The 12,063-nt window shown below is 46.3% G+C and overlaps 1 protein-coding gene across 4 annotated transcripts in view; it reads right to left on the minus strand.

Moving 5' to 3' along the window:
• ENOX1 (ecto-NOX disulfide-thiol exchanger 1) overlaps positions 1–12,063 on the minus strand; it is a 334,756-nt gene that overhangs the window by 174,304 nt on the left and 148,389 nt on the right. For 3 of the 4 annotated variants that reach the window (XM_048493487.1, XM_048493488.1, XM_048493490.1), the window contains exon 4: positions 2,408–2,581. The exons of the other annotated variant lie outside the window; for it this stretch is intronic. In XM_048493487.1, coding sequence (XP_048349444.1) covers positions 2,408–2,581 — 174 coding nt within the window. The remainder of the gene's footprint in view (positions 1–2,407; positions 2,582–12,063) is intronic. 4 annotated transcript variants of the gene reach the window in all.

Here is a 12,063-nt window from a genome sequence, read left to right on the forward strand (position 1 = left end):
CAACATGGGCTGTGACTCACACAAAAGGTCCATACAAAAATGTTTCTAGCCTCTCAGGTGCCATGACTTTTTGTTTTATTTTGCTCAGAGTACCTTTCAACTCTTGCATACATATATTTTCTCCTCAGGTTGGATCCACACCAAATTGGCATTTTCCACCAATTTCCCCTTCCTATAACTGATTCCCCCTCAAGTTAATTCTCAGGATCTACTAACCCCCAGGAGCAGGATTTTGTGAAGATCAGGTGACTTTTGTGGTGGGACAGAGGGGAGAAGGAAAGTTCTCTTCTGCCACTGAAAAATTTAGTCTGGGCCCACAGTGTTTGATGATACTATGGTCATTTACAGATGCACAGCTTACCCGCATAGTTTTTTGTTTAAACAGGAAAAAACCACTGCGAGGGGTTCACAGCAAAGCCGATCCACCATTTGGCCCATCCTGACTTCTTGTGCAGGAGGAACTGCTCTTGTGTAGGCAGAGGAAGCCAGGAGGAGCAAGAAAAGAAAGGGAAATGAATTCATTTCCCAAAGAAAAGGAAACGAATGTTGATTCCGTAAAAAATTGAGGGAATGATCTTTCCCTGAAAAGTCTCACTTTGAGAGCTTTCAGAAACTACAGACATTCTCAGATCTGAAAGTGCAGTCAATTTTGGACAGGGGAAAATGTGAAAGTAACAGAGAACCCAAACTGAAGTGAATGTGCGCTCAATGCAAGGAGACCACAAGTGCATATAACATAGTGACATAACTGGGGTGCTGTGTGGTTTCCGGGCTGTATGGCCGTGTTCTAGCAGCATTCTCTCCTGACCATGTGAGTAACAACGAAGTCTGTAGCATGCCAAGCTACTTCTATTCAGATGGCCTCACCTATCGACCTCACAGTATATATACTCCACTTGCTTTCCTTTCCTACCACCAGATCCTCTGAAGATGCAAGCCACAGATGCAGGCGAAACGTCAGGAGAGAATGCTGCTAGAACACGGCCATACAGCCCGGAAACCACACAGCACCCCAGTGATTCCGGCTGTGAAAGCCTTCGACAATAGTGACATAACATTACCACACTCCCAGTTTTCGTGGTGGCAATCCTTTCTTTACCTAATGTGCATTTCTTAGACAATACAGAATCTCCCACTTGCAAAAAGTTATAACTAATAAACCAAAACTGCAGTTTCTGCAAACATATGCCTGGAGGCTCTGCTTCGATGTTTGAAATAATTGGGAGTGCCCAATCTTGACATTTGTTCTCAAGGATTTCCAACAGCTGGGATCAGCTGCCTTTACTGCTTCTGACCTCAAAACTGAGTTGCAGGACAATATCTCCGTGGAAATATTAAGCAACAGGATTACAATGTCCTGACTCACTGAGGTCACCAACCACGGTCTGCACTGCTACACTGAAGGCCTCTGCTTCTGCTTCTTTAAAAAAACACCCTCTAGCACGGAGAAAAATAGACAGAGGTCAGGATTAGAACTTTCTCCCTGCCACGTGAGGTTTCTGTGTGCAAGGATTTTTTGTTGGCTTGTTTATCTGAAGAAGCGTTTCATCACCCAGTGCTGTCACCTGCCCCTTAATGTGGGGACATCCCAGACACAGGCTGGCCCCTTGAGTGAGAGCGAAGTTCACTCTGCAACTCATGACCCAGGTAAAACCCAGGAGAACTTGAGCCCCTTCCACACATGCAGAATAATGCACTTTCAGTCCACTTTCACAACTCTTTGAAAGTGGATTTTGCTGTTCCGCACAGTAAAATCTAGCTGCAAAGTGGATTGAAAGTGCATTGTTCTGCATGTGCGGAAGGGGCCTTGGATCAGTGATCGCCAACCTTTTCTTGCCAGCAGGCACCTTTGGGATTCTGAAACAGAATAGTTGATGCAGACACAAAATGGCTGCCAAAAAGAGCTGCCAAAGGAGGTAGAACCAGCTTCAAAATGGCTGCAGCAGCTGACCTTCACTCACACAGTGCAGATTCTTGTGCTGTGCTGGCAGATGCTGCCAAAGCAATTTTTTAAAGATCTGCACAGTCAATCAAATATCCAGCAGCCACCTGCCCCTACCTGCTTTCCAAAAACACTTGGCAGAAAAAGTGTTGGGGGGACGCCCCAGTGGGGACTTCTGCTCTACACACTTTCTTTTTGTGCCATTAAGTCACAGGCTACGGACAGCGACCTCACAGGATTTTCAAGGCAAGAGATGCTTGGAGGCAGCTTGCCACTGCCTGGCTCCAAGTCATGCCCCTCGCCTCCAAATGCTTGCCAGGATCAAGGCTGGGAGTGTGAGACTGGCCAAGGTCCCCTACCAACCATGCACGCCAGAGTGCGGATGCGGACCTGACACCTCAACTACTTCCCCACGCTGGGTCTCTCTGCGCACCTGGTCAAAGTCACTTAATCAACTCTACTTACTCGGGTTTGGAGGGAAGAGTGTGCAGCTTTTGCAGTGGATTATTTCTTTGATAACGGGCACCTCCGTTGCAGACGGCTGCGGTACCAATCCCATGCCAGGCAGCATAGGGTTAAGCGGAGTTATTCCAGACATCATGCTGAGAGTTGGATCAAAGCCTCGGACACAGATTGAATCTGTAAATATAGAACATAAAACCTTGGCTTTACAAGCCTTGAAGTCACGTGCTGCTACCATCTCCTTGCAGAGATCTTGCTTGAGGCTTATTTTTTTTTTAGGCGTCACTGTTCAGAAATAAATTTGCACGGCAGCCAAACCCTCCTTGTGGAAAAAAATGATTAAACTATGCATAAACAAGGAAACGTTATGTAATTTCAGATGTTGGTGTGACGGAACGCGTTAAAGTGTACCGTTTTGCACGGGGAAGATCGGCAGGCCTCTGGAAAGTAACATTTTGGATGTGCACTGCCCTTCACTTTCTGACACAGCATGTGAGAAGAACACCACTTCACAGTGTTCACACTTGGTCTGAGAAGGAAGAACATAGCCCAGGGGACACTTCTCCTGAAATGAGTGGTGCAGTGGTGCGACCGCAGTGGTGCAACCGCACTTGGAGTACTGTGTCCAGTTCTGGACGCCGCATCTCAAAAAGGATATTGAGGAGATAGAAAAAGTGCAGAGAAGGGCAACAAGGATGATTGAGGGACTGGAGCACCTTCCCTATGAGGAGAGGCTGCAGTGTTTGGGACTCTTTAGTTTGGAGAGGAGGCGGCTGAGGGGGGATATGATTGAAGTCTATAAAATTATGCATGGGGTAGAAAATGTTGACAGAGAGAAATTTTTCTCTCTTTCTCACAATACTAGAACCAGGGGCAATTCATTGAAAATGCTGGGGGGAAGAATTAGGACTAATAAAAGGAAACACTTCTTCACCAACGATGTGACCCGGGTGTTTGGAATATGCTGCCACAGGAGGTGGTGATGGCCACTAACCTGGATAGCTTTAAAAAGGGGCTTGGACAGATTTATGGAGGAGAAGTCGATCTATGGCTACCAATCTTGATCCTCCTTGATCTGAGATTGCAAATGCCTTAGCAGACCAGGTGCTCAGGAGCAGCAGCAGCAGAAGGCCATTGCTTTCACATCCTGCACGTGAGCTCCCAAAGGCACCTGGTGGGCCACTGCGAGTAGCAGAGAGCTGGACTAGATGGACTCTGGTCTGATCCAGCTGGCTTGTTCTTATGTTCTTATGAGTATGGCAGCTGCGAAAAGGTACAAGCCTCTTGCAGGACCGGGCCCTTCCCTGTCTGGCTGCTTTGGAAGATAACCACAGACCCCCCCCCCCCCCCCCCCCATCACCACTTCAGACAAAGGAGCTTCCTCTGACCTTAGATACAAGTCCCAGTTTGGGGGAAAGCAAAGTTGCTTGAGCGCAATGTTGACCCACAGGCCTTGCTCGTACACAATAACTGCTGGAGACCTGCCCAGCAACACAAGAGACTGTGTGCGTCTGCTGACCTTTGGCACCAGTAGCACCACTCACAGCATGACTGTGAAAGGCAAGTGAGGAAGGCACCTGCGGAAATCAGAGGGATGGGCCCTGACTGGTGTTGGGAGGAGGGGGACCCACCCTCCATTCAGAGGGCTATCGGCCTTGGGCTAGGTGCCAACTCGTCTGTTTCCCCCTTCCCTTCCTTAGCATCAAACTGATAACCAGGAAGGGCCACGGCCCTCCTAGGTGTGATGGTTCCTGCCTTTTGTGTTAATGTTTTGTAATTGAATCACTGTATTGCTTCCTTTGTTTCTATGTTGCAGCTGCGGCATCTTGGCCAGGTGAGGGCGGGTCCAAGGCTGTGGGGATTTAAGCTCTATCCCTTGCCATGTATCCTCAGAAATCATCTATCTCTCGTTATGCCTTGATCACCAATAAAGTCTATAGTTTGAAATCTACAGATCGCTTTATTCTGGGACTGAGGTCTTACACTGAGTTGGCTCTTCAATTCTGTGGTGAATTCAGCAGAGGCCTTCTATCCCTGTACTTGTGGCATTGAGGAAGGACCCTGGTTTAGACGCAGAGTATCTACTTAGCGTGCAGAAGGTCCCAGTTCAATCCCAACCTCTCCAGTGAAAAAGACCAGGAAGGAGGTGATGTGAAAGAAAGACCTCAACACTATACTCTTATTGATGCAATTCTGGGCTGCATCAATAGATGGTACAGTGTCTAGATCAGGGGTAGGGAACCTGCGGCTCTCCAGATGTTCAGGAACTACAATTCCCATCAGCCCCTACCAGCATGGCCAATAGCTTTAAAAGGGGCTTGGACAGATTGATGGAGAAGTCGATTTATGGCTACCAATCTTGATCCTCTTTGATCTGAGATTGCAAATGCCTTAACAGACCAGGTGATCGGGAGCAACAGCCGCAGAAGGCCAATGCTTTCACATCCTGCATGTGAGCTCCCAAAGGCACCTGGTGGGCCACTGCGAGTAGCAGAGAGCTGGACTAGATGGACTCTGGTCTGATCCAGCTGGCTTGTTCTTATGTTCTTATCTGCTATGGTCCAAAAGTTCACAAAGGAGAGCCAATGAACCACTGGAAGAACCAAAGAAGTCCTAATATCATGGGACCATCTCCAGCTACCTCACCTCATGGGGTGCTTTATAGCTCTTGAGAGAACAAATTTGTCTGGGTGACCAGCCAAGATCCACAAATTACTAGGCAGGGAGTTTTCATCACCTTTTGATTCCCTTGCAGGACAAATAAGAAGGAATATAGTGGCATTCAGATTCTAGCAAGATTTTATTCCAACATAAAACATTTTTGGACGAGGATCCACATGGGCAGATTTTTTAAAAACAATTACTTCATTTATACCCCACCTTTCTCCCCCATTGGGAAGAGAAAGGTGGGTTGTAAAAGAGAAGAATGCAAGGCAGCTTCACAAAACCTTTTAGTAGATGGGAGATGGAAATATGTGGTTTTTGATTTCTTGAGACAGGAGAAGGTATTGTTACCGCCGCAGGAAAATAAAGAAATATTTTCCTGAAGTCAGGTTGCCTGGCTACACTGGCTCCATGCCCGGATGCGGAGACTTGTGTAGTTCAGAAGCATTCATAAGGTTCACAAAGAATGTATATGCAGGATTGTGCCAATAATATAAGGTTTTCCTTGTGTTTGTGCGTATAATAAAAGCCCTTTTTAGTTGAATTTATGATGTGCCCGCAGTTTAGGATGTTAGCTTAGTTAGGTTCTCCAGTTGGTTTAAGGTTTTTGTTATTGTTAGATTTAAGAAAACTATGCCAATGAGTATCTGTGAAGTTTTGCTTATAAGTATATGTACATGTATGATCCTTAAAGGTTTCCCTAGTGTTTAAATTAGAAATATTATTTTTGAAATTTGTGTCAAAAAGCAATAGCCAGTTAAGGTCTGATATTAAGGGACACGGACGCTGGCTCTGGAATGCAGCTCAGACCAATTCTTTTGATAAGGACAATGACCCTCTTTGGAATTACAGCACCCAAAGGTTCCCCAGCCATTGGAGAACGTGCAGGGACAACCATTGGACAATTTAAAATTCTCTTTGTTGCCAGCTGAACCGCGGGAGCCCCAGGGCATGTCACGAGGAAGGACTCATCTGATAGCCGAGATAGCTCGGGGTGAAACCATCAGCCCGCTTGGATTTCCTGAATGGGCTTATCATCAGCTGTCCCTTCAGCACCATCACGAGATCCCGCAAGGGGTGATAGCGACTTCTCGGTACCGAAGCTTCCAAAAGTTGAAATTGTACCTTGTTTTGTGTTGTTGTTTCCTATTGGTGTTTGGCGAGGGACTTGCCCCTCTGCCTGCCCCTTTCCAGCCTTTTGATGTTTGTAAATAAAAACTCCTGCACGAGGGCAGGAGGGCGCGATTCCCTCCTGACCGAACTGCGACCACCACCTGCAAATAAAATCCTTTCGCTTTGAAGAAACGTCTGCTTCCTGCGCCTCATTAAGTTGCTGAGCTGAAATCACTTATTGTTACCGGGCAAATCGCGGTAACAGTATTTTGAGAGATCCTTTTTGGAACCGTTGAGGAAGGAATTACTTGCAGCGATGTGATATCATCCGTAATTTAGAGGCAACGTTTAGTGACTTGGGCAATTTCTGCAAGTTTGCTGTAGAGCTGTTGGATAATAACTCAGCAATATTTAATGATAAGAAGTAAATCAATGGTTTTCTCCAGAAAACCGCTGAGATCCACTCTCAAGCAAATATTGAGCTTTAACACTTGAAAACTGACAGCAAAGAATGGGCTACCCTGGTGTGCCCTTTTCCACACAAAATGTAATACTGACATTAAAAATAGTAAGGGTAGATAAGTACTCATCTGGATGGTCGAGGATAGTTCGATCTCGGAAACTAAGCAAGGCTGACCCTGTTAAGGATTTGGATGGGCGACCCCCCAAGGAAGTCGCGGGTTGCATCTTTTCCCAGTAAGTCGGATGTGATTTGATGGCACCCCCCAACCCCCGGAATAGGATAACATGTAATGGGGAAAAATTTAAACCCTGACTTCACATGATCATCAGTGAGTTTATGGGACAAGCTGGGAAAGGGACTGATAGCAGTGAATCCCCAGAATTTAATAAAAGTATTTTTCCTGTTCGCCTTATTGAACTTAGTGTGTGTGTTTTAATAAAATGATTTTATTTCCTCTGTTTTAGAAATAAACCAAGTACCCTTTCGAAGAGACGTATAGTCTCTCTTTTCTCCACCTGAGGGTATCATAGCAATATTACCTTTAGTTGCATTTATAACAATATTTTTCTTAGATTGTTAAGTTAGCTTCTTGTTTAAAACTGGGACCCTGGAAGCGCAGGAAATGTGCAAATTGACCAACACCCTTCTGCAGCATTCCTGAAGACATAATCCCATCACAGACCACAATAACATTGAATTTATCAGCAGAACATGACAAAGGAACCAGGAGCAAGGCACAAAGGAATACCGGTAAAGACTAGAAACCCAGCCTTGCTTCTTTTGTTCAGTCTGTACATTAGCTTTGGGCAGAGAACTATTCCCCCACTCCCTTCCTCTTACATCATCACCTCAGACACCCAAGGAGGGAGTGCGAAAGAGCCAATCACAAAACTCTGAAGACCTTGTACTATGTTTTGGAGTGTTTCGATTGGAAGTTAAGTTTCTGTTTTGTATTTTGTGTACCCACCCCCTTCCCCCTCCCTTTGATCTGCCTCTATAAAAGGTCTGAGTTTTGCTTTGCCCAGGGCGGTGCTTGCCTGGAAGGAGCTTGAAATCACAATAAAGGACCTCTGCCTTGCAGGCATCCTGTCTGTGTTGGCTCACTGCTGCCCGCTCATGGCTGAAATCACTGAAATCACTTCCTGTTGCCAATGGCAGTGGGTAACAGGACCTTGGGATTGTAGTCAGTAGCCCAGTGAAGAAGCCTGAGGTGTCAGTGAAAAAGGCAACTATCATGTATGGGGTTAATAGTAAAGGGTTGGTATCATAAAGTATTTTTATCAGTTTACCATGTGTCAGTCTTCAGAATATTGTCCATGGTTCTGGTCACCCCACCTGTAGCAGTTAGGCTGAGCTGGGGTGCCAGCAACACTGGAGCTCTTAGCAGGCTGGGAGATAGTCGGGTTTCCATGGTCCTAAAGTAAGGTGACCAGATTTGTCACCTTTGTAAACCAGGACCCAGGCGGGTGGGCGGGCGGCCGCGCGCACAGCCACAGGAGTGCACTGCCTGGCGCCCGCTTCCTCACTTCCCGTCACAGGGCGGGAAACAGATGCCTTAGAAGGCAGTGCGCCCCTGGCTAGGCCGCGACTGCCTTCTGGGAAGGCAGTGCGGCAGCCTTCCAAAAATCGGGACGTTCAAAAAACCTGCAGGACGCGGGACAAATTGTTTTAAGGCAGGACTGTCCCGCCAAAAGCGGGACGTCTGGTCACCATATCCTAAAGAGAGCCATGACATTGTTGACTGGCAACAAGTATCCTCTGTTATTTGCAGGCAACTACTACAAAGAATCCTTCCACACTGTTCCAAGAGCAGTTCCCTGACTCCCTGATCTCGGCTTCGCTTCAGCATGTGCCAGCTATACCTGTTTCCAGTAAAAGATCTAAGTGCTGTCATGTGTTCTTCAGCAGAAGCCAATTTCATGTGTTTCCTCATTTGAAAAAAAAAGTCTAGATTCTCTTGTTGCACTCAGGAATCTTATTTAAGCACTGACTTCATCAAATTCATTATTCTCTGCGCCGTTAAAACAGAACTTTGATAAAAGTGCATTTATATTACCTCGGATGGCTATCAGAAACCCTTTTGTGTTTGCACCGTTGTGCCCACCATTTTCTTTCCTGCAGCAACACGGAGCTTACTGAACGGGAAAGAAAATGGTGGGCAGAGCTGTACAAAAACAAAAGTGCTGCTGATAGCCATCCGAGGGAATATAGATGCACTTTTATCAAAGTTCTATGTTTAACGGGGCAGAGAATAATGGTTTGGACAAAGGCGGCTATTAAATAAGACTCCTACATGCTACAAAAAAAATTGGAAGGGGGGGGGAATCCCAACAGAGCATCCCACCACAAAGAAGCTCCAGGAAGTTATGGCAGATTAATTCAAACTTCTCCTAGATCTTTTTGTGGGGAAAGGTATAGTTCCCTCCCACCCCTTCCAAGATGACCACCTTTTCCACCACCAGCTCCCGCTCACAGCTGCCTCTAAGTCTCTCCCCAACAGGGGCACAGCTTGGCCTCCACCCCATTCGCTCTGAACTGCCCCCAGGAGTCCCAGAGGAACAGGTTCCTGTTTCGTGGCAGCCAACACAATCAGCCAGATGAGCCCAATGTTGTGGGTTTCCTTAGAATGACAACGCAAAAACAGAGGCTAGGAGTACTGACTCAATTCCTAAAATAACCAGTGGGCGGCAGCATACTGAAGAAGTGAGACAGAAAACTCCTCCCACAGTCAAGCTGCCGGGGGAGTGGAGCATCCCTGGTGTGGGGAGGGGGGAGGGGAATCACCTAGATGCCTCCGAGGTCCAAATGGAGTTACATTTGTGGATTAGTGGGGCCACTCCACCACAGGCTGTATCACCCCTATTCTATATTTTGACCACATACCCCTTGTTGTCTGTACCCAACAAGAAAGTCCCCATTATCAGCAAGAGGTCATAGGCAAAGTTAAGTCTAACTCGGCCCATGCATTAACATAAATATAGTTCTCCTTTCTTATGAAATATCTAGTGTCCATCTACTAAACCTGAAATCCTGGTATAATCACATAGATACAAGCTGGTGAGTGTAACTGGAAACCATTCAAACTGATGTAAAACCATCACAATTACTCATTTGAATTATTTTAAGTAATGAATTTGGGTACTCCTAGCATGCATACATAATGTTTAGAGCATAGGTGTCAAACTCGCGGCCCTCCAGATGTTATGGACTACAGTTCCCATCATCCCAGCATGCTGGCAGGGGGCGATGGGAACTGTAGTCCATAACATCTGGAGGGCCGTGAGTTTGACACCTGTGGTTTAGAGTATCAGTAACTTTCAGTTCTATCTGAAGTTGGTTGCTATAACAAACTCCAAATCCTTCTCGCTGTCTATCCCACGTATGCCTTTCCCCATCAACTGGTGCGCAAAACTCGATGCAGAGATAGTGGTGAAATAACAGCGGGGGCTCATTTCATTTGAGGAAGAAATCAACATGTGGCTGACCCCTCAGCCTTGCTACCACTCACAGTACCTTTGTGGCTCTGAGTTTGCTATTCAAAAATAAGAAACAAAGGCATTTCTGGGCTGCGCATCTTCCAGATGGTCAAGTGTTTTCCCCTGAAACTGTTAGCATTTCTTGATGGGGAGAGATTTAGTCTGTTCTCTCTTGGGACTTTCTGAATGTGCATCAATTCAAAATCGTTGTCAAAGCACAATTCTTGAAGATATTTTTTGCCATTTTTCTCTAAATATTTGCAAATAACGGGGGTGATGCTAGGACACCAAGCAGATGTTTCACAGCCACGTGATTCAGTCCTTTACTCCCCCTTGGCCAAGAATGGGAACTTCACACACTTCTCTTTGTTTTTGTTGCACAAAGCAGCAGACTTTGGTATCTCCTGGGGGAACTATGCTGATATCTAATTTCATCAATTGATAATCTGTAGGAGGCTGCAGCACTAAGCCCAGGCACAGCAAGTTCTGACTGCCCTCATTTTCCAGGCTGGGATGTAACCACATCTCCTTATCTGAAGCCCTGCACAACTTGGCACTAGTACTGCCAGATCAAGGCTGGGAAGCTGCTGGGGATTTGGGGGATGGAAACGGGAGAGGACAGGGACCTCTGTGGGGAACAATTTCAATGGAGTCCCCCCCCCCAATCCATTTTCTTCAGGGGAGCTGACCTTCGTAATCTGGAAATGAACAGTAATTGGGGTGGGGGGGAAGTCCCCAAATTCCACATGGAAACTGGCATCCGTATTTGGGGCCAGCCAGGGTATGTGAAGGACTGTTTTCTTCCATAAGTTCCTGGCCACGAAGTAAGATAACAGGGAGAGTCCTCCTGACTGTCCTATCCATCAATGATGTTCGTTTGATGGGCACAAGAGACAGGGCCTTTTTAGTGGCAGCCCCACCATTACGGGACAATCTCCCACAGAGGCATGCCTGGCTCCTCACTTTCCATCTTCAGTTTTATTGGAGACAATTTTATTTAGGGTCTCACATCCCAGGGTATCTTTGACATTTACTCCTCTAGTCCCCACACTTGGGCTTCCTGTATCTGTGTGGTAGGCTTCTCCATTCACAATGACCATTTTGTGGTTGTGCCCACCACCGTGTGTTAGAATTGCAAAGGCGGCCATGAGCGCAGAAAGGTTGGGGACCCTTGGGCTACTCAATGGATGAAACTCCGTTCTCTTTGCTGCAGATACTATGTCTTGTTTTATAGGTGGCTGCAGCAAAACCAGTTCTACAAAAATAATGGGAGCTGGGAAGAGGAGGGGTTTTTGGACGTTATCCATGGTTTGAGAATAGAAGCAACCTATAAAAATACATTTCTTGTATGGCCCGTAGAGTTTCTTTGAAAATTATTTTTAAGGACACACACAGAGGGAGGTTTTGAAAGGGTGATATTTGATTTATTAATGGAAAGCATTAATGCCTCTGGAGAAAAATGACCCTACTTGTGCTGATATGTATTGATCGAAAGAGTTTTCTTTAAGTTGGTAATTCTGTTATAAAAATGGAGGGTCAATTCAGTTTATGTTATGGCTGCATTTCTGTACACCATTACAGGAGCTTAACATTTATCATTGTTTTAAAGGAGGAGGAGGAGGAGGAGGAGGAGGAGGAGGAGGAGGAGGAGGAGGAGGAGGAGGAGGAGGAGAAGAAGAAGAAGAAGAAGAAGAAGAAGAAGAAGAAGAAGAAGAAGAAGAAGAAGAAGAAGAAGAAGAAGAAGAAGAAGAAGAGGAGGAGGAGGAGGAGGAGGAGGAGGAGGAGGAGGAGTTTGGATTTATATCCCCCCTTTCTCTCCTGCAGGAGACTCAAAGGGGCTTACAATCTCCTTGCCCTTCCCCCCTCACAACAAACACCCTGTGAGGTGGGTGGGGCTGAGAGAGCTCTGAGAAGCTGTGACTAGCCCAAGGTCACCCAGCTGG

This window comes from Sphaerodactylus townsendi, linkage group LG04 (assembly GCF_021028975.2).
Source record: "Sphaerodactylus townsendi isolate TG3544 linkage group LG04, MPM_Stown_v2.3, whole genome shotgun sequence".
In the NCBI taxonomy this organism is placed as follows: domain Eukaryota; kingdom Metazoa; phylum Chordata; class Lepidosauria; order Squamata; family Sphaerodactylidae; genus Sphaerodactylus; species Sphaerodactylus townsendi.